Raw genomic sequence first — 27,942 nt, 5'->3', positions numbered from 1 at the left:
TTTCAAAATAATACAGTTTCTCAGGAAATTCCAACAATTCGTAACTTCAATCATGAAAATGAGACAATTAAAAATCTGCATGTAGAATTACTTTCCCCCGCCACAAACATCCAACGAAACACTCTTCGGCTTCGCTCATACAAGACAGAGAAGCAGTAAATGTTTGACATTTTGACTTGAAAAAGACTAAAACAACAAATCTATTCTCAAAATAGTTGCCAGTTATTCAATACCTGTTGCTGCTAAATACCCACTGAATTTGGCGTCAACAAGCGTCCATGTCACATCCCGTCTGTACCAAATGAAACAGATGGAAATGTTCATCTAAAATAGTACGGTTCGTCACAAGAGCTCAGGAAGAGCCTGGAAACTTCCATTAATGAACTGCTTCATCCGATGGTGTCAACAGAAGAACAGGCGTGTTGCTCATCAGACAATCATCAATTAAAAAAGATCAATATCGGCTGAGAAATTGATGACAATGTTCTCCATTAAAGTTGTAAATTGAACGATGTGCTTCTGATTTGAGACAAAACTGACCACCGACAATCAGGACAGCTGCACAGAACCATCGAGACGAGCCGATTCAGCTCCGGGTCCTCGTTTGCCGAACGGATCAATACCAGACGAGGTTCTGCTGGTGGTTCCGGTCCTCCTCCTTCTCACGAGCCCCAGTTGTTTTTCTGCTCGGAACATTTTGTTTCTCCACAATTCAACTTGTAGTTGGTTTGCAGCTTTTATTACTTCTTCTTTCAGAGTTTCTGTTCAAACTCAACCAAGTGATAATCGACAGTTTTGATTCAAAGAACTTTGAAGAGGAACAGTCGGTACTCCGGTTGGTTCCTCCAGTTAAATGAATTAGGACAGCCCCTTGAGATGGGTTCGTAAGTTAGTACTCCAATTAGTTAAGTTAGTACTCCAGTTTGTCAGTACTGGCTAACTGGAGCACCAACTAACTAACTGGAGCAGCGAAGTAACTCGCTGGAGGACTAACTACTCGGATGGAAACGACCGACTCTCCTGGGTTTGTCAGGAATGTTCAGAACCAGAACCTCGGATTCAGGTCCGTCGGGTACCGGATTGAGACCCGTTTCCAGATGAGACTGGAGCTCATAAATCGAGCTCAGCAGGGATCTGGGAGAGTCCCGGTCCCGGTGATGAAATGTAACAGAGAGATCATTCGAGAAAGAGGAGGAATGAGGGGCTCACATGAGATCAGCGGAGCAGCGGCTCCTCCAGCTTCTCCATCAACTCGTCTTCTTCTTCTGCGCTCAAACTTCTCAAACTGCGAATCAACGAGCCGCAGACGCGCTGCTCCCTCCAGGGAGGGGGGGCAGAGAGAGAGGGAGGGGCGGGGCGGGGGGGGGGGCTCCTGACCGGGTGGGCTCGTTTTACTGACCCGGACCCTCCGCCGGCAGGGTCGAGATATTTTCTGGGTTTGGCTCAGGATGGACGTTTCTGTTCCCCTCAGACTGCCAAAATAAATGCAGCCAAGTTGCTCTACTTAATTTTCAAAATAAAACGATTACATTGTACAGTGTTCCAGATCACAGCTGGGAACAGAAGTCTCAGCATCCCGGGTTTCTGATCTCGCTGAAGACGTTGAGTTCTTCCACCGGCGCCAGGGTCAAGGCTGGCAGTGCAGTCAGAGCCCCTTCAGGGTAGACCCGAAGACCCAAATGGAACCAGACCCACTAAACAGCAGAAGGTGGTTGACTTGATGGTCATCGTGACTGTTGTGATGACAGTGTGACATCATTCACACGCCTCACATGTGATTTCCATGCTTTTCAAAATGCGATGTGGACGACGTCACCCTGTCGACACGCCCACCCGTAGATGGTCGTCAACGTGAGTGCAGACGGACCTTCTGCGACTCTTGACATTTTTGTTGTCACTAAGTCAGCTGACTTTGAGGGTTATTTCTTCCAGCTGAACTCAAGTGGACACGAAAGAACCAGACGCCGCCGCAGCATCTCAAAGGTTTATTCAAGGGATTTGAGATCTTTTGCTTCATGCAACTGTTCATAAAAGTCCCGGAAAAGAAGTTCGATAAGTGACAGAATTCTCCAGCAGCATCGTCTGATACAGAGGAAGTGACCCGTCCAACCCTGCAAACGCAAAACATGTCGAGAGAAGAAGAGGAGGTCTGGTGTGTAGAAGAGCGCCCACCGGCGCCGCTGACCGAGTCTCAACAGTCTGGTTGTTGTGTGTTTTGTTCTCAGCTGTAAAGAAACCAGCTCATCTGACCATGAAAGATCCAGAACCGGGGCGCATCGTCAGTAACCGTACGAGGTCCCCTCAGACGCCCCTGCACAGAAACACGCCAGCACAGGACACGTTTGGCTCCACCCACCATCTCTCTGCGAGAGAAGAGTACAACACTTTTTATTGCTTTAAGCCAATCGTCGTCATTGTGGGTGTGGCTAAACCCAGAGTGCAGTGACACTTCCCTTGAAATATGTTTGGGGCGGGGCTTATTTATGTTTTCATATTTGTTGGCGATCTTCAAAACTATTTACTTTATTGCACATTTAATCAAAACAACACTTTCAGCATGTGGACTGCTGCTAGCGAGCCAGCTAACTAGCTAGCTGGCTAGCTAGTTAGCTGGCTAGTTTGTAGGTTGTTTCACTCAGCAGGTGAACATGAAAATGGCTGAGCACAGACAAGGGGGCGCAGATACCAACTGAAATAATCGGCCGATGGCGTTCCGATACCCACAGCGTTGTTCTGATAGACTGGCTCGTTAGATGTCAGCTGTCAATCACACTGGCGGTCCATTGTCGAGCTGTTGCACTGCTCGTATCAGGCAGCACTTAGCAACCTCTCAGGATAGCATCTTCGCTAAATCGGCGTGTCTGTTATGTTAGCATGTTCAGTCATGGTCAGCCAGCAGCGAACATAAGCTCGTCATCTAAAAGTTACCTCACAAACGCATCAAACTTCTTTTTTGTTTTTTTAGGGAAACAACAAAAATCTTGTACACAACAAAAGCGCACAGATTTCTGGGTAAGAGGCAACATGGAGGACACGCTGAAGGCACCTCAGCTGATGTCTCCCTGACCCCTTTTCAAGAGCGCAACAGTTGACCAGCAGAGGTAACGTAGGTGACATCATTCATCAGGAAACATGTTCAATATTCACAAACAAAGACGACCAACTTACATGGAGAGAATAATCGGCCAATAATTTGATCATGAACGTCTGTCAGTCAGTCAGGGTGTCGGACACAGTCGGCCATTGTTGCAGACTGATTTCCATCATGTCGCTTGGCAGTGAGCTGAGTGTCTCTTCACAGGGCGGCCTCAGAGAGAGAGAGAGAGTGTGTGTGTGTGTGTGTGTGTGTGTAAGATCAGATAGAGCGGCACTACTGGGGGAGGTGGGGGTGGGGTGGGGGGGTGGGGGGACAATGGCCTTCATTCTTTGCCGGTGGTGAGCAGTTTCAGGGCTTGCTGGAGGTTCCGGATGGCGGTAGGGACGTCCTCGTACTGCAGGGCGCTGCCGGCGTACTTGCAGTACTTCTGGGCCTGAGTGAAGTCCTCAGCAGAGAGGTGAACACCACCTGCAGGGATGGAGGGATGAGAGGAGGAGAAGAAGTGATCTTGGACAGGAATAAAGCCGTCTGAAGCTGTGCTCTCTGCTGATCATCAGTTTAGCAGATGAATGAAACACAGTAACACGAGTCAACAAGGACCGTTGGAAGGAGGACACGCCAGCGCGTCGCTGACATCTGGTCACAGCGTGCGTGAAAATGTGGGTTTGCATGTCAGATAAAAGTCCACATGGAGGCGAGAGGAGCTGACTGACGTGTGCGGAGCCAGGCTGGCCGGCCTCCCTCCAGAGCCTCTCACCCAGCAGCACACAAACGACTGAAGTGGGCTGCAGGGACGAAAGCACGAGCCCTGAAACGCTCCGGATGCGTCACGCTGTCCGTCCCCGTCTCTCACTGCAGGACACCTGCACATTCCATGATACGTGAGCCCTCGCACGCCCCACTTGCTGCTCACTGCTGAACGCCCGACTCGCTGATGATGTCATGACCATGGCTGTGATGGTGTCATACGATGTCATGATGATGCCAGCAAAAGTAGGTGGGGCTAGTATGCTGCCAAAGATGTGCATCAAAACATCCACGCCAACAGGCTCCTCTATCATGTGACACACATCAACAGAAGGACTTCTATCAGCATATAACGCCATGGTGGGCGGAGTTACACCCATGACACATGGCCACCTGCTTTCAGGGTATAGGAGGAGGAAAACATCTCACACACCCTGACACCTCCATCACATTTCCAAAATTCAAGCCTGGAACATCTCCATCTTCCTCGGGTCGTTGTTGGTGACTGTGAAGCGATGGTGCTCTCACGTTGCCTGAACATCCATGACATCACCAACAGTCACATCAGCCTGTGCAAGGATCTGCTCCTCTGGTCCGGTGGAAATGCGGCGTGCTGGTGGCTGAGACAGAGATGCACAGGAGCTGCATGTTCAGACCGTTAGCAGCTTCTCTGTCCTCTTCGTCTGGCCGCTGTGGTGAACCACCACCACCTCATGACAGTCAGCATAGCGGCCAAGCGCCGGTGGTGTGGTAGCAATCACACGTTAGATGGCAGACAGGCGACTGCAGCGGTGACCAATCTGGCGGCGGCTATCACCGCCATCTCTTGTCCCTTGTGAGTGGTTCCATACCACAGAGGACAGGGCGGCTGCTGAGCTCTGCAGCTGGCCAGCAGACGCCATGATGACGTTCCTCCTCCTCTTCGTCTCACCAGAGCTGCAGAGCCCCGATCATCGCATTCTTCACTCTTCTGAGTTCGGCTGAGTTGAGTGGCGAGCAGCAAGTGAGCACTTGTTTAACCAGTAATTACTGAGATGGTCAGGTTGACACGTGTCAGATTTTACTGGGAGATGATTTACTTGGGACAATAAAAACTCACATTAAAGAAATTGGATTAGATTTGCAGGAAGCTTCAGTACAGTAATAGAGACTCAAAATCTTGGCTCAGATTAGCAGTTGGGGTAGATAAATATTACTGACAAACATCCTAGAGATTATTATTGACAAACATCCTAGAGATTATTAATGACAAACATCCTAGAGATTATTAATGACAAACATCCTAGAGATTATTAATGACAAACATCCTAGAGATTATTAATGACAAACATCCTAGAGATTATTAATGACAAACATCCTAGAGATTATTAATGACAAACATCCTAGAGATTATTAATGACAAACATCCTAGAGATTAATGACAAACATCCTAGAGATTATTAATGACAAACATCCTAGAGATTATTAATGACAAACATCCTAGAGATTATTAATGACAAACATCCTAGAGATTATTAATGACAAACATCCTGGAGATTAATGACAAACATCCTAGAGATTATTAATGACAAACATCCTAGAGATTATTAATGACAAACATCCTAGAGATTATTAATGACAAACATCCTGGAGATTAATGACAAACATCCTAGAGATTATTAATGACAAACATCCTAGAGATTATTAATGACAAACATCCGAGAGATTATTAATGACAAACATCCTGGAGATTAATGACAAACATCCTAGAGATTATTAATGACAAACATCCTGGAGATTAATGACAAACATCCTAGAGATTATTAATGACAAACATCCTAGAGATTATTAATGACAAACATCCTAGAGATTATTAATGACAAACATCCGAGAGATTAATGACAAACATCCGAGAGATTAGTGACAAACATCCGAGAGATTAATGACAAACATCCTAGAGATTAATGACAAACATCCTAGAGATTATTAATGACAAACATCCTGGAGATTAATAATGACAAACATCCTGGAGATTAATGACAAACATCCTAGAGATTATTAATGACAAACATCCTGGAGATTAATGACAAACATCCTAGAGATTAATGACAAACATCCTAGAGATTAATAATGACAAACATCCTAGAGATTATTAATGACAAACATCCTAGAGATTATTAATGACAAACATCCTAGAGATTATTAATGACAAACATCCTAGAGATTATTAATGACAAACATCCTAGATATTATTATTGACAAACATCCTAGAGATTATTAATGACAAACATCCTGGAGATTAATGACAAACATCCTAGAGATTAATGACAAACATCAGAGAGATTATTAATGACAAATATCCTAGAGATTATTAATGACAAACATCCTGGAGATTAATGACAAACATCCTAGAGATTAATGACAAACATCCTAGAGATTATTAATGACAAACATCCTTGAGATTAATGACAAACATCCTAGCAATTAATGACAAACATCCTAGAGATTAATGACAAACATCCTAGCGATTATTAATGACAAACATCCTGGAGATTAATGACAAACATCCTAGAGATTATTAATGACAAACATCCTGGAGATTAATGACAAACATCCTAGAGATTATTAATGACAAACATCCTAGAGATTATTAATGACAAACATCCTAGAGATTATTATTGACAAACATCCTAGAGATTAATGACAAACATCCTAGAGATTATTAATGACAAACATCCTAGAGATTAATGACAAACATCCTAGCGATTATTAATGACAAACATCCTGGAGATTAATGACAAACACCCTAGAGATTATTAATGACAAACACCCTGGAGATTAATGACAAACATCCTAGAGATTATTAATGACAAACATCCTAGAGATTATTAATGACAAACATCCTAGAGATTAATGACAAACATCCTTGAGATTAATGACAAACATCCTAGAGATTATTAATGACAAACACCCTGGAGATTAATGACAAACATCCTAGAGATTATTAATGACAAACATCCTAGAGATTATTAATGACAAACACCCTGGAGATTAATGACAAACATCCTAGAGATTATTATTGACAAACATCCTGGAGATTAATGACAAACATCCTAGAGATTATTAATGACAAACATCCTAGAGATTATTATTGACAAACATCCTGGAGATTAATGACAAACATCCTAGAGATTATTAATGACAAACATCCTAGAGATTAATGACAAACATCCTGGAGATTAATGACAAACATCCTAGAGATTATTAATGACAAACATCCTAGAGATTATTATTGACAAACATCCTGGAGATTAATGACAAACATCCTAGAGATTATTAATGACAAACATCCTAGAGATTAATGACAAACATCCTAGAGATTATTAATGACAAACATCCTAGAGATTATTATTGACAAACATCCTAGAGATTAATGACAAACATCCTAGAGATTAATGACAAACATCCTAGCGATTATTAATGACAAACATCCTAGCGATTATTAATGACAAACATCCTGGAGATTAATGACAAACATCCTAGAGATTATTAATGACAAACACCCTGGAGATTAATGACAAACATCCTAGAGATTATTATTGACAAACATCCTAGAGATTATTAATGACAAACATCCTCGAGATTAATGACAAACATCCTCGAGATTAATGACAAACATCCTAGAGATTATTAATGACAAACATCCTAGAGATTATTAATGACAAACATCCTAGAGATTATTAATGACAAACATCCTAGAGATTATTATTGACAAACATCCTAGAGATTAATGACAAACATCCTAGAGATTATTAATGACAAACATCCTAGAGATTAATGACAAACATCCTAGCGATTATTAATGACAAACATCCTGGAGATTAATGACAAACATCCTAGAGATTATTAATGACAAACACCCTGGAGATTAATGACAAACATCCTAGAGATTATTATTGACAAACATCCTAGAGATTAATGACAAACATCCTAGAGATTAATGACAAACATCCTAGAGATTAATGACAAACATCCTAGAGATTATTATTGACAAACATCCTAGAGATTAATGACAAACATCCTAGAGATTATTAATGATAAACATCCTAGAGATTAATGACAAACATCCTAGAGATTATTAATGACAAACATCCTAGAGATTATTAATGACAAACATCCTAGAGATTAATGACAAACATCCTAGAGATTATTAATGACAAACATCCTAGAGATTAATGACAAACATCCTAGAGATTATTAATGACAAACATCCTAGAGATTATTAATGACAAACATCCTAGAGATTAATGACAAACATCCTAGAGATTATTAATGACAAACATCCTAGAGATTATTAATGACAAACATCCTAGAGATTATTAATGACAAACATCCTAGAGATTAATGATAAACATCCTAGAGATTAATGACAAACATCCTAGAGATTAATGACAAACATCCTAGAGATTATTATTGACAAACATCCTAGAGATTAATGACAAACATCCTAGAGATTATTAATGATAAACATCCTAGAGATTAATGACAAACATCCTAGAGATTATTAATGACAAACATCCTAGAGATTATTAATGACAAACATCCTAGAGATTAATGACAAACATCCTGGAGATTAATGACAAACATCCTAGAGATTATTAATGACAAACATCCTAGAGATTATTTTTGACAAACATCCTGGAGATTAATGACAAACATCCTGGAGATTAATGACAAACATCCTAGAGATTAATGACAAACATCCTAGAGATTATTAATGACAAACATCCTGGAGATTAATGACAAACATCCTAGAGATTATTAATGACAAACATCCTAGAGATTATTAATGACAAACATCCTAGAGATTATTAATGACAAACATCCTAGAGATTAATAATGACAAACATCCTAGAGATTATTAATAACAAACATCCTAGAGATTATTAATGACAAACATCCTAGAGATTAATAATGACAAACATCCTAGAGATTAATGACAAACATCCCTAGAGATTATTAATGACAAACATCCTAGAGATTATTAATGACAAACATCCTGGAGATTAATGACAAACATCCTAGAGATTATTAATGACAAACATCCTAGAGATTATTAATGACAAACATCCTAGAGATTATTAATGACAAACATCCTAGAGATTATTAATGACAAACATCCTAGAGATTATTAATGACAAACATCCTAGAGATTATTAATGACAAACATCCTAGAGATTATTAATGACAAACATCCTAGAGATTATTAATGACAAACATCCTAGAGATTAATGACAAACATCCTAGAGATTATTAATGACAAACATCCTAGAGATTAATGACAAACATCCTAGAGATTATTATTGACAAACATCCTAGAGATTATTAATGACAAACATCCTAGAGATTATTTTTGACAAACATCCTAGAGATTAATGACAAACATCCTAGAGATTATTAATGACAAACATCCTAGAGATTATTAATGACAAACATCCTAGAGATTATTAATGACAAACATCCTAGAGATTAATGACATACATCCTAGAGATTAATGACAAACATCCTAGAGATTATTAATGACAAACATCCTAGAGATTATTAATGACAAACATCCTAGAGATTAATGACAAACATCCTAGAGATTATTAATGACAAACATCCTAGAGATTATTAATGACAAACATCCTAGAGATTATTAATGACAAACATCCTAGAGATTAATGACATACATCCTAGAGATTAATGACAAACATCCTAGAGATTCTAGAGTCGTGTGTGAGAGAGCATGTCAGTGAGACCTCACCTTGCTGCTGGGCTGAGAGCAGCGTAGGGTCGACGGTGGGCCCTGACCGTGGCATTGGTACTGGCTTCACCACTTCTGCTGGGCAACAAAAACATTTTATGAGAATTATTCAGATAAAACAGTTATCGTAATACTTAAAGGTGCCATAGAGAGGTTGAAGGGGGTATTAATTCTTGTTCTGGGGTGTGATGTGTACTCCACTAACATGCTTGGGTCTGTGATGGCTCAGAAGCTTCCTAAAGGCTCTCTGAAACCGCTATGTTACCATGTTGGGTTTGGAATGCGTCGTTTGTCCCTATTGGGGTCATTTCTGACCTCATCTGGCAACCTCATTATTTATGCAAGTGCATGAGTTGATGGCGATCGTTGCCGTTGTTTATCTGGCAACCTTATTTAACTACTACTTGGTGATTGGCTGCCCTCACTGTCACTGAAAAGAAAGCACTCCCACTTTCTCGGCGAACTGTCGCCGGTTTTAAGTGTGACTGCTAATGTCAATTGACAACATTTCATACAACAACATTGGTAAGATAAGATACCAAGTAGCCACGGCCCATTCGCAGATCCAGCCGTATATGCAGTGGCGGGGTGGCCGTCGGGACAACCGGGAGTTTTCCCGGTGGCCTGGCCCCAACAAAGGTCTCAATTCTATCGAGGCCGTTCCTTCAATCAGTCTGCTCAGTCAGTGCTGCTGCTGCATTAAAAAACGCATTGGTCCATTTTCCCACGGCGATTCAAAAAAGGGGGGATACTTCAAACAGAGGTTATGACACTGCCTCACACTTGGTTTGTCTTCCCCACAACTGGGGGACGTTGGAGAAACACCAAGAACACGAAAAGGATGATTGTCATTGACCTTTGACTCTTTCCCTCCAGACATCTGCTTCTGGTTCTGCGTGACAGTCAGCAGCTGGTTCCCAGTAACATGGAACCACCTGTGTTCTAGTGAGTTCTGGTCTCCAGTCCAGGTGTAGGTGGATCCCTGATCCTCCATCTGGATCAAGGAGACCTGGATTCTACCAGAGGTTTCTGGACAGTTCAGCTGCTGTTAGCATCAGGCTCTGTTAGCTTCAAGCTAAATATCATGGCTGCTTCTTCCTGCATCCTGGAGTCACTGAGAAGTGATGGAGGAGGCAGAAACACCTCAGAGAGCTGAGGACTCCTGGTAGTGAGGACTAAGTAAGCAAGTAAGACAAAATACTTTGAGGGTAAAACATCACCTAAAAAGTGTTTTTTTTTTCTTATCAGGAATCTTTTGAATTGAAATCATCTGTTATTTGAACACACACGCGTGGCTCCAGCAGCTATCATGTAGCAGCACACACGCCTCATCTATCAACATAAATGTTACGGCCTGGACCAGCACCAAGATCCACACCCGTTCATCGTTTCATCGTCTCCACCCACCGCAGAAGTGTGTCATTTAACCACGGCCAGACAACACACACCCGTGTGTGTGGGAAAGTGTCAGATGCTTTCTTTCTCAGCTCTTTCTTGTATCTTCTACATCCAATCAAAACACCTGGTGTGTGTGTTCACACCAAACCTGAACTGAGTGGCAGCAGGGCTCGACCCGCCGCTCCACAGGGAAAACAACTTCCTCCGACCAAAACCCACCAAGAGGAAACAGTACCTTCAGAAACTGTTACATAACTGCTTGTCTTGACAGAGACACTCAGCATGATTCTGGCCCATCCTGGTCCACTCTCCTGGGACAAGTACGAGTCGCTCCTACTGAAGCCCGTCTTGGCCACGCCTCTGTCTAATCTGTTGCTATCGTAATCTTGAAATAATGAATCTCTCTCAGAGAGACTGACCTCTGTGTTCTGGTGGACATAATTACAAGGGACCAGAATGACTTCCCAGCCGTGAACAGTGACTGGCTGCTACGAGCATGATGTCAAACAGTAGCAGAATTACTCTTTATCATATTACTCACTGGGCGGCCCAGTGGATTAGTGGTCCTCACTGTGGCCCCCCAGCAAGAAGGTTGTGGGTGGAGCCCCGGCTGCAGCACGGGGTCTTTCTGGGTGAGTCTCCATGTTCTCCCTGTTCCTGCTGGGTTCTCTCTGGTACTCCAGCTTCCTCCACAGTCCAAAGACATCAAGAGGGACCAGGTTAATCCAGACTCTAAATTGACCGTAGGCGTGGCTGGGAGAGCCAATGGTTGTCTGTCTCTATGTGTTGGCCCAGCCATGGACTGGTGACCTGTCCAGGGGGAAGGCTGCTGGGATAGGCTCCACCCCCACCACCCTGAACAGGAGAAGAGGGAGAACATGGAGGGATGGATGGTTGGAGGGAGGGATGATGGATGGAGGGAGGGATGGATGGATGGATGATGGAGGGAGGGAAGAATGGATGGATGGATGGAGGGAGGGAGGGTTGGATGGATGGAGGGAAGAATGGATGGAGGGAGGGAGGGATGGATGGATGGAGGGAGGGAGGGAGGGATGGATGGAGGGATGGATGGATGGATATGACTCACTGACTCTGGACTGCTCATAATTGTTGTCGGCCCCCCTTAGCTACCAGGACCAGGCTTTTGTCACTCAGACAACCCTCTTGTTTTATTTTTGTCAACAAAGTGTAGGACGAGTCTTTCAGAGCCCACGAGGACACATTCGCCAGCTCGACTACACTCTTGGAAAAGAAAACTCTGTGTTTGGTAAGATTATTAAATGGCAATGAGACAAATGCTGAGGGGGTTGAGCCTACCTGAAGGAGGGGGCAGCTCTGCTGGAGTGTTGGCTGGTGCGTGGGCCCCCGGTGGGATGTGGATGTTGTTGTAGTTGGTGGTGGGAGGACCCGATGGCCCTGATTCTGGACTCTGGGTGAAGCCAATCCCTGGGGCTGGACCCGGACTCAGACTGTGGTCCTGGTCACTGGAGAAATGAGATGACGGAACCCCCATGATGGAACCGCCATGTGAGAAGCTTTGGCCTGAGAACCCTTCAGCTCCTTGTTGATCTGCCACGGGACAAAGAAAAGAGGTCCAAGTTGATACTTGACACTGACTGATGGGCCCCGGGTGATCTGGTGTCGAGTAGACACTCGAGTCCACTCAGACACAGAGTCTAGTCTAGAGTAGAAAGTCTAGCATCACCAACTTGAGCATCTTTATCTTTTGTTGAGATCTGTGGTTCTGGTTCTGAACTGCTTGGTCACCACCGCTTCCAAACAAACTATGAGGTCAAATGGGACCAAACCTGGTGAAGGTTGGCAGCCTCGTCCAGACAGAACCCCTCACTGTCATTCTTCTCCTCTGGGTCTGGCTGAGGCTGCTTTGGCAGAGGTATACATGAATCTCGCACCTTCCAGTTCAGAACCGAATCTGAACTTTGTGAGTCCACTTTAGTTTAAAACAAGATGAGTAGTAATGAAGACCGTTCAGCACCACAAGACTGCTTCCCACCAACTGGTTCTCTCGGTTCCTTCGAGTGTCGACAGGATACACTAAAGAGTTTATACAACCACTTTGAATAAAGTTGAAGACCTCGTTCACAGCCATATCAGCATATGGATGTTTGGGGGGACAGACACAGGTCATTACCATAGCAACCTGGATATGTAAAACATTTAGCATGACAGAGAAGCAGCTCACTCATCCTCTCCTCTGAATCCTATCTGGAACCAACCTTTACAGACCCAACAGGCTCTCATGGTTCTGCTCAGTGGGATTTGAGTCTGGTCGGAATCTTTAAAATTCAAACCATCCCATAATCTGTCTAGTAGCCCACACTCGTGGCCCCCGATCCTCAGGATGATCAACCTGAGCAGTGGGCCTCTGACCACAGTGGCTAGCAATGACTCATATGTTGCACCATCACCATTTCCTGTTGGTCAGAAACCACCGGGCTGAAGTCATCAGGAATGTAGAACACCTTGAGAAAATAAAAATGGTATTAAGTTCTTTCTTCAGAGTCAAACAAGCCCCAAGCATGCTTTCTGAGTTCTGATGTACTCCTGCAATTTGATGGCCTCCCTTGTGAGCTGCAGACACCGTCAGCATGCAGGAGCTGAAAGCTGTCAGCTCTTCGCCAGACAAGTCTCCATCATATGCACATCAGTGAGATGAGTTGGAGAGAAACGATGGGAACTCATCAGACAGACAACCATTCAAGAGTGTGAATCCCAGTCCTGAGCACAGACCATCCTGTTTCCATCTCTTGGTCATTCAGAGCCTCAGGCTGGTCCACAATCCCTGCATCATCTCGTGTCTCCAACCAAGTCTTCATCACATCAGTCCACAGGCTGTTGGACGTGTTGGAGCTCCAGCAGACAAAGATCAATGACCAACACCTGCAATTTAACAAGAACTCCGACGCTCAGCCCCACACAGCACATCTATCATCTGGACAGAGGGCAGATTACCCTCCAAAACTCATGTTAAGTCCTGAACTAAAAGGGATTTTTTTCTTGTACAAACACAATCACACATCATGTCACGGTAAGGGGGTGGAACTAGAGATCTTCTTTGTTTGGCAAAAAGTTGGAAACTCTCTGACAACATTAACATGAATAAATGGAATTAACAGGAATGACGATTCATATACGGAATGAGCAGGAATGCACCGGACAAGTCGAGGTCATTGATTCTGACGGCACTGAACCATGAAGCTCTCTCCAGTCTTCCAGCACATGCACAGAGAAGTTGTGTCTGGCAGCTACTGCTGGTCATGTGACTTTTGAAGCCCAGGCTGATATTTACATTAACTAGCAGATCACAAATCGAAGTGTTTCTAAGGTTTCCACTGCCTCTGGTCGACCGCATGTCTACACTGATGTCTGTACATGACGAGGGTGACGCACGTCGAGCCAACCACCCCCACCGTTTACTCCTGTCCATTTGCCCTCCAAGTCTTGCAGCACTGACAGGGAGTCACCACACTCACTGCTGTGAAGGGGGGAGAGGTCACTTACAGAGTGTTGTTTATGAGGCTGTTTGGCAGCGTCAGCAGAGTTCAGGACTAATGACACCAGATCACACAGTGTCCGGCTGGTTCCAGTAAAGCCTGACGACTGGAACCAGGTCACATGACTGGAGGTGAGTGTTTCATCAGCTGACGTTGATGATCTTCTCTCTCAAGTTCTGACTACATCAAAACCAAACTCCCTGGATCGCTGCATCTTCATCCCTGCTGCGAGCCCCGTGCTGGTTCTGGCCCCACCTCAGCAGCCCCATCCAACACAAAGCATCCATCTTGTGGCAGAGTGAAGAGCACGGGGCAGATCTGCAGACTCAGGCTGCGTTCAACACCGACGTCTGTCATTAGTGCACTACAGGCAGGAAGGCCAGCGGGCTTGAGGAGACCCGACACTTCATAAACGCTTGCCAGAAGACTGACTTGCATTAACTTGTTTAACTTGGTTGATCCATAGAGCACTCACTCTTTTTGAAGTTAACATTCAGTCTGAGTGCAAACACGACAACAAGCACCTGCTCTCGCTGATGAAACACTCGCCAGGACACCACACTGAACGCATTCTTCCACATCGAAGGTTTTTAGGCTTTCCTCTTTGATTTCCTCTGAGTTTTTACTCGGACACCAAAAGGGAGCATTTTCATGATCGTGAAGTAAAGAGTGTATCTGTCTTTATGTCTGAAGTCAGACAGGAGAAGCTCCGTGAACACAGTCACACATGTTGTATTTATCTGTTTTATGGAATATAATTAGAATTGAACATATGATTTAGCTTTGTTTTGTGATATTACAAATGTAATAAAAACAGAAGGAAGTGGCAGATGTACCCATTACAACAAAGGAAAGTAACAAAAATACTAATTTTCCTATTTTAAACAACCTTCATGGTAATTACAGCCAAGATGTCAGAGCTTGTGCTTTACCTGGAGTACAAACTCCTCCTGGCAGACCAAGTCTGGTTGTTGGGTTTGTTGACCAGAATAATAATGCGTGTTTAACACACACACACACACACACACACACACACACACACACACACACACACACACACGCACGATAAATAACTTCTCAAAGTGGCAACGGTGGGAATCAGTTTACAGCATCGGCTGTTGCATTAAAACATCTAGATTTGTCAGCAGTGCATCGATACCGTATCACCAGCGTGACACACTCAGGCCTGAGGTTCTGTCACACCCCTCATGCGTAGTAGTGAAGCTGTAAGTGCAGACCTGAGGTTCAGGTGGGTCGGTCAGAGGAGTCAGACCTCTGGCTAATGTGGGACGAAGAAACAAATCCTGACCAGGGCCAATGGGACTGAGGCCACACTCATGGAGGCACAACAGACTTGACTTGACATTGTTGCCAAATGCAACTGGCCTCCTACTGCATGGAGGAGAAGGAGGAGGAGGAAGAAGAGGAGGAAGAAGAAGAGGAGGAGGGAGAAGAAGAGGAAGAGGAGGAGGAAGAAGAGGAGGAGGGAGAAGAAGAGGAAGAGGAGGAGGAAGAAGAAGAGGAAGGAGGAGGAAGAGGAGGAGGAGGAGGAAGAAGAAGAGGAAGAAGAGGAAGAGGAGGAGGAGGAAGAAGAAGAGGAAGAGGAGGAAGGAGAAGAGGAGGAGGGAGAAGAAGAGGAGGAGGGAGAAGAGGAGGAGGGAGAAGAAGAGGAAGAGGAGGAGGAAGAAGAAGAGGAAGGAGGAGGAAGAAGAGGAAGAGGAGGAGGAGGAAGAAGAAGAGGAAGAAGAGGAGGAGGAGGAAGAAGAAGAGGAGGAGGAGGAGGAGGAGGAGGAGGAAGAAGAGGAGGAGGAAGAAAAAGAGAAGGAGGAAGAGGAGGAGGAAGAAGAAGAGAAGGAGGAAGAGGAGGAGGAAGAAGAAGAGGGAGAAGAGGAGGAAGAAGAGGAGGAGGAGGAAGAAGAGGAAGAGGAGGAGGAAGAAGAAGAGGAAGGAGGAGGAAGAAGAGGAGGAGGAGGAAGAAGAAGAGGAAGAAGAGGAGGAGGAGGAGCATTTGCCCCTCTTCTCTATCAAACACACACCTCTGGGACAAGGATGTGTGTGTATATGTGTGTGAGTGTAAGTGTGTATGAGTGTAAGTGTGTGTATGTGTGTGAGTGTGTGTGTGTGAGTGAGTGTGTGTGAATGTGTGTGTGTGAGTGTGTGTGTGTGAGAGTGTGAGTGAGTGTGTGTGAATGTGTGAGTGTGTGTGAGAGTGTGTGTGTGTGTGTGTTAGAGTAACTGATGGAACACACACGCGCCGGTTGTATGATATCAGATGGCGGTACGACCAGCAGGGATAAGCGATAATGATGTCATCACTGACACTCAGCCCCTGATGCACTCTGGGAGGGAGGAGGACGAGAAGCGGAAAAAGACAAACTCAAATGCAGCTGGTTTGAGAGTGTTTTATCAGACAACACCACGTTCCTCCTTCGATATTGTCTTGTCAGACTTACAGAGCCAGAAATTGTTGCATCTCATTTGGAGACTGGCGACACTTCAAGTGCCATCACTGCACGCTGTCTTGTGTGAGTTCCTGCCACCTGGAGGAGGGTCAAGTGTGTGATGGCGGTTTTCTGTTCCAAAAGAAAACAGAACTGTGGTCCTAAAACATACAACAGTCGACAGTATACCCTGATGCTACTGTAGCTACTGTTGCCTACCTGCTACTGCTAACGTTACGGGGGGATGATAGCCTAGCATAGCTGAGCTAATCAGCTACTCGTGGTGCGGTCATCCCTCCAGGTAACGCCTAAACAACGCTCAACATTTCCTGTTTCGTTGTCTCCTTGACAGCAGCAACATCCTGCTTTCTCTTCACCATGATATTTCGAGCGTTTAACCATCCAACTGGTCAATGTCAAGCAACACTTAGCAACAACTGTCAGCCTAAAAGAAGAAAGACCAAAAAGACTGGTGCACTCGACCCCCGTCACGGTGTTGTGTGGTGTCAAAGACACAGGACAGAGGCGCCGTTCAGCCCGTTGTTTGTAATCATGTAAGACCGGGCAAATATTTCAGTCACGAGGAAACGGTGTCTCAATCGGACTCCCAATCCCATTCCAACTCCAGAGCACTTCAAATTGACTTTACAGTTCACACCTCCAGGGTGTTGGTAGGTCATGCAGCGCTGACAACCTGCAGGTGACGTCATGGCTTGAAGGTGATATCTGGGTCAAACCCATACTGACTATATGTGAAGGGAGTGGGCGGCGACCAGCAGATGGTCTTTGTTTCAGGGAGGAATTCATCAACATCGCTTCACTGACGTGAAAAGCATGGTTGCTTTCCTCTGCGGGGAAGGACAACATAGGTTTCACGCCCAAAGGCAGTCTTGTTCTGTCTTCCCATGAGGCCTTTGACGCAATCTCCAGCCCGTGAAGTGAAATCTTAAAATGAGTCCAGATGCTGCTCAGTCCCGTGGGGCACAGCATCATTTCGACTTGTAGCTGAAGTCACTTGAGTCCCGACTGATACTGATGAGACTCGTCCAGCAGGCTGCTCGCCTTCCATCATCCTGTCACCCACAAAGGACCCAAGGTCTGTACATGTGTGCTAAAAGTACATGTATACATGATCAAAGCCTGTGACTCCTCAGTACAAGGAGTTCTTCTATAATGTCATGGGCCCCAGTTAGAGCTGCACCGCCTCGTGTCAGCACCCCTACAACAAGAGTCATGATATTTGACACGGTGGAGCAGGAGGTGGCGCCAAGGCAGCATGTCCTGCTATAAAGTGACAAATGAAGGAAGATGACTTTAAAGTGACATCAGTTCTTCACAACTCGTAATCTGCTCTAAATGTCTACCCTGATTTACCACTTGGTGTGACGGCAGCGGCGTTACGGCCATGGCGCTGATCCTGTCTGTCGTCCGCACAGCTGCAATTTCCACCTGCAGCGTTTCAGCTGCATTGTTTTTGCCCGCCCGGCTTTGTTAACTTGCTAAGATTCTGCTGATTTGGGCGCTGTCTCTGGGTTTAAGGGTTTCTATTTCCTTTCCTGTCTGTTCTTGCGATGGTTTTTATCAAAAGAAGACATCTGAGTCCACTTACCTCCTCACCAGGTGGATGAATGCATCAGAAATATCACATGACCATAGAGAACTGCCACACGCTGCCTGTGGTCAACACAGGTACTACACAAGCCTTCGGCTGCCATCGTCCTTTTCTTCAGTGCCACTCAATCATTGACCAGCAAACTAGCAGACACACTGAGAACAACTCTGGAACTCGGAAACAGAGGAAACCAGCACTGTGGCGCAGTTCTGAAACCCCACAGCTGAAACCAACAGCTCAGTACCTGGAGAGGATGTGGCGCTGCTCCAGACTGGAAGAGTCAGGTGGGATCTGGCTGGGGAGCCTTAAAACTCGGACTCGAGGGGCTTCCGCTTCCGGTACTGAGAGGATGACAGCCTAAACTTCGAGCTCTCCAAAGGTTTTACCAGTTAACCCCCTAAAACCTTGATTTTGTCAAACCTGGTGGGCTTTTTATAACAGAATGAGGAGGGGGTTACAACTAGGAGTGGATTAAGTATGGGTTTGATAGAAGACGACCCAGGCTCGAGGCACAACCGTAGTAACTCCCATGACTTAAACTCACGTGAGGAAGATAGCCCCGTAGCTAGCCTGAAAAGTATCCTTAACGAAATCCATGAATTCAGACGAGACAACAGAGCACAACTCTCCGACATTAAACAAGAGCTAAAGAGAGCCAACGACGTAAAAGGGAAGCTTGATGAAACGGAGACCACGCTTCAAGCAGCATCAACATTCGTCAGTCGGCTAACACAGCGCCAGGCTAGCTTGGAAGCAAGGCTGATTTGCCAGGAGGCTCGAGCGCAGACGGACAACCTGCGGATTTATGTAACACCTGAGGACAAAGAGGGCACCGACATGGCCGCTTTCCTGGGTAACCTCCTGAGAACTTCAGTAGACTTTCCACGTGACAGAGAACTCCAAATTGAGCGGGCAAACCGAGCTCTGGCACCGAACCTCACCAGCCTACAGGCGCATTTATTTAACTGTGGGCCAAAGGGGCCAGACATGCTGGTCTTTAACAGACAGAAGTCTCTTCTTTACACTTGCTAATGACAGTTTTATTTGGCCTTATTATTCATTTGTATCATACTTGATTGCAAGACTCCCAGGCAGATCTTTCTTGACTTGCTTTTTTATATATCTCTTTCCAGTTGGTTCAAAGTTCTCCAATATATTCACTTGACTTTCTGTATTTTGTTTCTTGTTTCGTAAACAAAAACCTAAATTGTGAGAGGTTAAAGTACCACTGTATTTTGTCTGAAAGTAAGCCATGTATTATAACTCCCTCACAAAATAAAAATAAAAAAATGGGGGAAAAAAACCCTCAGGCTAGAGCAGCTGATATCTGAGCATTAATAGAGGCAAACCAGAACCAGCCCAGGTTCCAGCCAGTCTGGCAGAGAGCCACGGGTCTACTGAGTCCAGTGCTCCTGGTTCCCTCAGCAGTAACGAGTTTATCAGTTTTTCATGATCAAATTCATCCCCTGCTGCCATCAGCTGACAACATGGCTCCTAGAACCCAGAACCTTAGAGGCAGCTGGAGGACCAGACACACACTTGGATAGTTTTTCTCCCATCAGCCTTCATGAGCTCAGTTCAATAATGTCCTCCTCTGAACCTCCACCTGTCTCCTAGACCCCATCCCAACTAAGCTGCTCCAAGACTCTCTCCCCTCGTTAGCCCCTCCCTCTTAGATATGATCAATGTGGCGCTGGTATCTGGTTCCGTCCCTCAGTCCTTTAAAGTAGCAGGAATTAAACCCTCCTCAAAAACAAGCCTGGATCCAGAAGTTCTACCAACTACAGACCAACATCACATCTTCCTTTTCTCTCCAAGGTTCTGGAGAAAGCAGCTGCTAAACAGCTCTGGGACTTCTCCACAGCAACAGCTGATTGGAGGATTCAGTCAGGTTCCAGGTTCATCCTAGCACAGAAACAGAACTAGTCAAAGGTACCAGTGACCTCCTACTGGTACCAGATGAGGGACTGGTCTCTGTGTGTATGCTTCTGTCTCTCTCCTGGTCCTCGTCTATCTGTCTGTCAATCTCTCTCCTCCTCTGTCTATTGCAGGGTTGGCACAATGCTAGGATTTCAATGTCCAATACCGATACCAAGGAAGAACCTCCATGCTTGATGCTATTTTCAATACCCTGGGGAAAAATGACGTCTAGAAAATACAAACAATAAATAACATACAAATAACATCCATCACAACACGTGGGTTAATTAATCAGAATCAGAATCAGGATACTTTATTAATCCCCGGGGGGAAATGCTGTTGTTACAGTTTCAAACTTGCCCTTGAAAGTACTATAAAAATAAGAAATTACAAATTGCAATAATTAGTAAAGTGCAGATTTTAAGAATAAGAAATAAGATAAGTTTAACAATATTGCACAGTTTAGTAATGACATGTTATTATCGTGTTTCTGATTCGGGTTATTATTTGATGGATTTGTCCATTATTGCACAGTTGAATGTCGCTAGATACACTGAAGAACGTGTGTATCACTCAGAGGGAGGAGTCAAAGAGTTTGATGGCCGCAGGTAAGAATGACTTCCTGTGGCGCTCTGTGGTGCATTGAGGTGGGATGAGTCTAGCACTGAATGTGCTCCTGTGTTGAACCAGGACTTTAGACAACATCCTCCTCTCTGTCACCAGAGAGTCCAGTTTTACCCCTCCAATGTCACCGGCCTTCTGGATGAGTTTGTTTAGTCTGTTGGCATCTGCTACCTTCAGTCTGCTGCCCCAGCACCCAACAACAGGATGGCACCACAGACTCAGAGAACATCCTCAGCAGGGTGCTGCAGATGTTAAAGGACCTCAGCCTCCTGAGGAAGTAGAGACGGCTGAGGCCCTAATTTAGCGGTGACGTGTGCGCCTGTCAGCATTTATTATAATTCAGTGTCTCAAGTCTCACTCTTTTGTCATGTGACACACATTTAAGCCACTTCACATGCATGACCACGTGTTTCTCACCCTTAAGTATCACGTTCGGTCCTGGTGAAGTACATGTTGGTATGTAGCACTTAGCCTAGCTGATGCTAGGAAAAGTAGTCGTTGATGAGTCGCCCACAACACAACGACACAACAGGTCTATGAGGGAACCCCCGTTCTCCCAGCTCACGCCCACAGACACGCTAACCTGAGGGCGCTGATCAGAACCACGCTTCATACTTCAGTGTTGTTGAACGGGAGCTGTGCTGCCCCTCAGCTCGGTCTACAGAGTGGCTGTGTCCCTCAGGGGTTTGTCCAGTTGCTGTGCTACTCGACTTTGTCGCCGCTGCCTGGTAGCAGAGCTTGCTAACAGGCCTGCTGATATCTAGGACTTTGATATCTATGGAGCTTTTGCTTTTGACGTTTTCAATCACAATTGGTGGCGAAGGTGCAGCAGCAGCAGCTCTGGCCATGCTCCGCCAGCTCTGTCCTCCACACGCTGAGCTTCAAGTAAGGGGAGGAGCAGCGAGGTTGTCTGTGTGGCGGTGCTGGGTGAAGCTGTGTGTCAACTGCAGGCGCAGACGTCGCCGTTGGTATCTATACTTTTGCAAATGAGTATCGTATCCAGATCCTAATTTGTAGTACTGAACAATATCTGGGTGTGGAAACTTTGGACAACCCTAGTCTATTGCTCTATTTCTCCATCCCTTTTCTTTATCCCTAATTTTCTCCACCTTCCTCTCTCTCCACTCCTTCCTCTCTCTGTCTGTCTCTGTTCCAGTCCTCTGTCACTCTCTCTCATCTTTCAGTCTCTAACCCAACTTGGGATGGTTGGAATGTAAATCTACTCGTCAGTGGGCAGCTGCTGCTGAAGCATCACATCACAACTTCAGAGACAGAGGGAGCACTGGTGAGCTGTGGACCCACACTGGGATGAACACTCCACTGGTTCTCACAAAACATCAGCGAAAACCCCGATAACACAAGAACATCCTAAACTGAAAGGGTTAAACTGTCTCATACAGCCAAAGTCATGAAAACAACACTAGTTACTGGATGGAGAGATCACGCTGATGTGACGGGCGCAAGACTGAATGACCACCCAACCACAGACAGGTACTGGTAAACTTTGAGGAAAACAGAGCAGAACAGAACAGCAAACCATCAGCTGAAGACAAGGACTGCACATCCTCTAAATTAGGGGCTTCAGGTGGAGAAGCTCCTGCTAACCCTGTCTGAGAAATGACCTTTGCCAGCTGCAGTGTCCATGTTAGCGTCCAGCTGATTCACTGATCTCTAAAGGTTATCATTTACAGGGTAACAAAGGTCAGAGCCTCAGAGTGGACCGTTGCTGGATCGTAGAGGAGCACTCAGCGAGGCCTCGTCCAGTCACCAACTTCCTCCTCTGGATCTGATCTTTTTTTCTCTCACACAAGCACCTACAAGGCTAATCTACGCGCCACACACTGCTAACAGTCGCCGGTTCCTGCAGCAGGGTTTTCCTGCACAGGCCCACAGCTGATAAAACACACAATACACACACACACTCAAAGGTTGTTGGCTTGAGTGTAGCGTGAATGGCAATTCAGCCAGGAGAGAGAGGAGGAACAGTGGTGTGTGTGTGTGTGTGTGTGTGTGTGTGTGTGTATGTGTGCGTGTCACACCTATGTCCCCGTCCTCGTCCATGCCGGTGGGCCCAGCCTGAGGTGTCTCGCCATTCTTCAGGCAGTTGTGGATGTAGGCAGCCTTCCAGCGGGCGTACTTCCGGTGCTGGATGTTCTGGGGAACATGAGGACAGCTGTGAACTGATGTGGGGGGTCACTCTGTCAAACTACTGCGCCCCGCAAGCATCCAGCTGGGATTCTAGAGTAGGTCGATGATGTCATGTGTTCCAGAGGAACGTCACCTCCCAAAATAAAGACATCAGCCTTAAAACATGAAGATGCTTCCTGCTGTGTCGGTGCCGTGGCTACGATCTAGTTGGGTGTGAACCAATGATGCTTGGTAAGAACTTCCTAACTTCCTCAAATAATTAAACCTGGAAAACTAGCTAGAACACTTCCTGGTCACTGCTACCTCGAATGAATGTAGAACCACCAGGGTTCTAGTTAGTTTGTAACTCCAGTCCAGGTGTTGGTGGATCCCTGATCTTCCATCTGGATCAAGGAGGCCTGGATTCTACCAGACCCCCAGGAGAGTTGGTGACCAGACGTGTCTGAACAGTTTAGCTGCTGTTAGCATCTAAGAAGTGATGCAGAAGGGAGAAACATCTGAGTGAGCTGAATCCTCCAGTTAATGAGCACTTGGAAGGAAAAAGACAGTTCTGGGTGAAGGTATCACTTCACCAGAGAGCAGTCGGTCTCAGGGTTTGAGGGACATCAAAGAATGAATTGATTTTAGCCAATTTTTGATTGAAGTGATGCAATCACATCTTCATCATACTGAGGGTAAAGAGGAAGACTTCAGGAGTTGGGGACATGAAGATTCATGTGGATGACGGGGGCTGGTCATTGCAGAATTATTGAGAATTATTGACCGTTACAAAAGTGAGAAAAATCCATCTGCAGAGGGAAAGAAAGGGTTCTATGATCAGGACAGCCAGACACAAGAGATCACTTGGGTCAGGGGGAAGATGATATTCTTATGGCTTCAAGAACTGAGACGACTTTCGCTGCTAAGAGGGTGGGATTTCCTCCTGGGAATTTCATAATACAAAATTAGACAGTTGTACTCTAAAACTGTGTCTTAAAATGTTAAATTATTTGACAGGAAACAAATGAGTGCTGGTAAATCTTCCAGGGGGTGCTGTTGGGTAGAGACGTAACAGTTTGATAACCGAAGAGCTGAAGGAAAGCTTGCTTGTGTTGTACGTCGCTCAGGACAAAAGCTAAATGAAATTGTAGAATTGTCGAATTGTAGAAGGTGTTAGGAAGCCAGAAGCTGGGAAGAGAGTAAGGGGTTAACTGGGGTGAGGATCCTAAAGGTCTGAGTGGGTTGAGGCGTGGGAAGCAGATTTACTCTGGCATGAGCCTGATAGGATTGATGCAGAACGTCCTGCTCTCACCGGATAAGAACAATGTTTTCAGCGCCGGAACAATGGCTGACTACTGTTCTGTGCTAGGGTCTGTTTGTTTAGCCTCCGTCTCACCCTGAAAACATGCGTCTAAAGGTGCCACTGGTACTTGCTGAAATAACATGAAATTAAACTGCCAATATTTAAAAATCACTGTTTTATGTTCTTAAATTTAAAACAAATGTGATGCACAATTGGAGAAAGAGCTACACTAAAAGCACTTTGTACTTTACATTTCACTTTATTGATCAAATATTTTTTTTAAATCCAGAGAATATAGCTCCCAGTTCCCTGGTCTGTGGTTCCCAGCAGCTGAAGGTATCAGCGGGTTCAGTTCTACATCAGATCCACCAGTGAACAACAGACCGGTGGATGGTGGAGGTTCAGGTCTACATCAGATCCACCAGTAAACACCAGACTGGTGGATGGTGGAGGTTCAGTTCTACATCAGATCCACCAGTGAACAACAGACCGGTGGATGGTGGAGGTTCAGGTCTACATCAGATCCACCAGTAAACACCAGACTGGTGGATGGTGGAGGTTCAGTTCTACATCAGATCCACCAGTAAACACCAGACTGGTGGATGGTGGAGGTTCAGTTCTACATCAGATCCACCAGTAAACACCAGACTGGTGGATGGTGGAGGTTCAGTTCTACATCAGATCCACCAGTGAACAACAGACCGGTGGATGGTGGAGGTTCAGGTCTACATCAGATCCACCAGTAAACCCCAGACTGGTGGATGGTGGAGGTTCAGTTCTACATCAGATCCACCAGTAAACCCCAGACTGGTGGATGGTGGAGTGGTGGAGTCTTAAATACCTGGGTTGCTAACAAGAGTCTAGAGGAGCCTACAGAGGTCATGGAGGTCATTAAAGGTCATCAGAGGAAACACAAGAAGCCTGAAGCTTAGTGGTGGTGACCTTGAAGTCATGTGACCCTGGTGTAGCTCCTTCCTAGGCTAACGTTAGCTTAGCACTGCTAACGTAGCATCCAGGCTTCCAGCATCATCAGAGGGTTCATTAGTGAAGATGATCTTGATTAACTCAACCTGGAAGATCATCAACTTTTGTTCACCAGAGCTGATTTACTGGTTCAATCACCACAATCACATGGAGCGATCCTATTGGCTGCTGGGGGAGGAATCTGGAGATGACCACTTCCTGTCAGACTACAAACACACCTCATCCTACACTGAGGCGTGTGCCAGCCAAGCTGCAGCTTGGGGCTCTGCTCTGTTCCCCTGAAAACATGCTGTGAGAAATTGGCAGACAACCATCTTTTCTTGTTGTTGATCTTTGGCTACTCCTTGTTGGACACTACCGTCAAAAATAGCAGATACTGCAGTATACTGCTTGCTTTTAACCCTTTAATAAGACAGAACTAGCATCTTTATTCTTAGGTGCATATTGCTTGAACTGTGGCTCTCCCAAGAATATAAACTGGTCAAAGAGGTTCCTGACAGGGGCAAAGCTGAGTACTGCTGCTCAATAGCTTCCAGTGGACAGCAGTTTACAATCCAGCTGTGTGTCTCCTTCAGGGTTTTCTTAGGGCTCCTTTCCACTGCTCATTTCAGCTCAGGTTGGGTCGGTTTGGCCCCGTGTCCACTGGCCCCAACACGGTACTAACCGTTACCATTCTAGTCCCTGCCCCTGGCTCTGACTGGGTAACTTACCCGTCACGTGGTCTACTTCCTATCATCCTGGCCTCGGTGGAATCCTGGTCATGGCTCGGTGAAGTCTCTTATTCTTGGGGGTTCTGTTTCACCACTTGAAGCCTCGCCTGTCTGTCCTCCCTCACTTTTAGTTGAAGCAAAAACCCCTGACGAGCAGCAGGCGTCACGCCGCCTCCACGTCCTCCGTTGTTGTTGTTGTGGTGTCACACACTAATTACACCAGGGAACTCTCAGCTAGTGAGTCCAGCCACGCTGACGTGGTACCAGTGGGAACACACCTGTCCTGAGCCGTACCAACCCGAGCCGAAGTGAGCCAGTGGAAACCTGCACTAAGTGACCAAGTGAGTTGATCTACAACCACCTGGAAGTAGAATGAAGCTCCTGAAACATGCTGATGGTTTAAGAATTAACACCCGTGCTGCTTTCAAGCCAACGTGAAAGAGCACTGATATCACGACCGACAGAGGAACTACAGAGAACTCCTTCTTCTGTGGTGTGTGCATTAGCATATAAATACAGGATTGCCACTGATGATAATCTCTGTTGCTGCCGTGACACAGCTGGTGAATGGCTCCTTTGTCTGAGGCGATTCAGCTGAGTCCAGAGTAACAGAAGGCTGGAGATCTCCTTTCTGCTGCACCGGCGTTGAGAACACCTCAGAATCACCTGCTGTCTTGGCTTATTTACGGGGGGTCCAGGGCAACAATATTACTCCCACCACCCGCCTAATACAGGTAGATTTTCTGTTCGGTGTATTGATCTTGGAGGAGAATTTGAGTACTGGTAAGGAAGTCTAAAGTAAAGGAATAAATATAATTGAAGTCACATTTAGACAGAAGTGCTGGAGTGATGGAGGCGGTCGGATCTGGTGCTCCATCGCTGCAGGGCTGATACACAGGGGCAGACACACCTGCGCAACGACTGCCTCTCACCCTGGAGCACTAAAACGCCTCTACGCTTGAGGACACTTCGCACATCTCAGCATAAGTCACACTACTTCAAAGATGGTTCCTCACAAAGAGCCGGACAACAGGAGGGGAACGCTCCTGTGCTTCGCTTCACAGGTCTGAAACAGATTCTCTGACATGCTTGGTTAGGTTGGTCATACATCTCCTTTACGCAACATAGAACGCAGCGAGATGACTTTCATCCTCTTGTGAAAATCAGAAACACAGAATGTAGACCGTCTCCTGGAGGTTCAAGCCCTCATCTCATTCTCACCACCGTCAGCAACCATCCATCCCTCCATGTTCCCCCTCTTCTCCTGTTGAGGGTGGTGGGGGTGGAGCCTATCCCAGCAGCCTTCCCCCTGGACAGGTCACCAGTCCATGGCAGGGCCAACACATAGAGACAGACAACCATTGGCTCTCCCAGCCACGCCTACGGTCAATTTAGAGTCTGGATTAACCTGGTCCCTCTTGATGTCTTTGGACTGTGGAGGAAGCTGGAGTACCAGAGAGAACCCAGCAGGAACAGGGAGAACATGGAGACTCACCCAGAAAGACCCCGTGCTGCAGCCGGGGCTCCACCCACAACCTTCTTGCTGGGGGGCCACAGTGAGGACCACTAATCCACCGGGCTGCCACCATCAGCAACCTGTATTGTCAATTCATTGTTCTACAGCCACAACACTGACAACAGTTGCAGTGACTTGATACTGTCTAAAGTTCAAAGTGGCC

At 45.7% G+C, this 27,942-nt stretch overlaps 2 protein-coding genes across 11 annotated transcripts in view; both read right to left on the bottom strand.

Moving 5' to 3' along the window:
• adgrg6 (adhesion G protein-coupled receptor G6) overlaps positions 1–1,728 on the bottom strand; it is a 102,723-nt gene extending 100,995 nt beyond the window's left edge. For 5 of the 9 annotated variants that reach the window (XM_086190071.1, XM_086190072.1, XM_086190062.1 and 2 more), the window contains exon 1: positions 1,210–1,728. Coding sequence is in view for 5 of the 9 variants with exons in the window: in XM_086190062.1 (XP_086046188.1) it covers positions 1,210–1,211 (2 nt within the window). In the remaining 4 variants the exon portion in view is untranslated. The other 4 variants (XM_086190060.1, XM_086190065.1, XM_086190064.1 and 1 more) reach the window with 3 other exon arrangements.
• Positions 1,729–2,012: 284 nt separating this feature from the next.
• The window catches only part of vta1 (vesicle (multivesicular body) trafficking 1), a 34,821-nt gene continuing 8,891 nt past the window's right edge, over positions 2,013–27,942 (bottom strand). Inside the window, exons 5-8 of one of the 2 annotated variants that reach the window (XM_086190074.1) lie at positions 23,179–23,293; positions 12,345–12,596; positions 9,630–9,707; positions 2,013–3,565 (exon numbers count right to left, since the gene is read on the bottom strand). In XM_086190074.1, coding sequence (XP_086046200.1) covers positions 3,420–3,565; positions 9,630–9,707; positions 12,345–12,596; positions 23,179–23,293 — 591 coding nt within the window. In that variant the 3' untranslated portion in view covers positions 2,013–3,419. The remainder of the gene's footprint in view (positions 3,566–9,629; positions 9,708–12,344; positions 12,597–23,178; positions 23,294–27,942) is intronic. The other variant, XM_086190075.1, reaches the window with a different exon arrangement.

The sequence above is a fragment of the Aulostomus chinensis genome, chromosome 20, assembly GCF_037954235.1.
Source record: "Aulostomus chinensis isolate RoL2024-O1b breed Wild chromosome 20, RoL_Achi_v1.0, whole genome shotgun sequence".
Lineage (NCBI taxonomy): Eukaryota > Metazoa > Chordata > Actinopteri > Syngnathiformes > Aulostomidae > Aulostomus > Aulostomus chinensis.
This window is presented reverse-complemented; position numbering and strand designations above follow the sequence as displayed.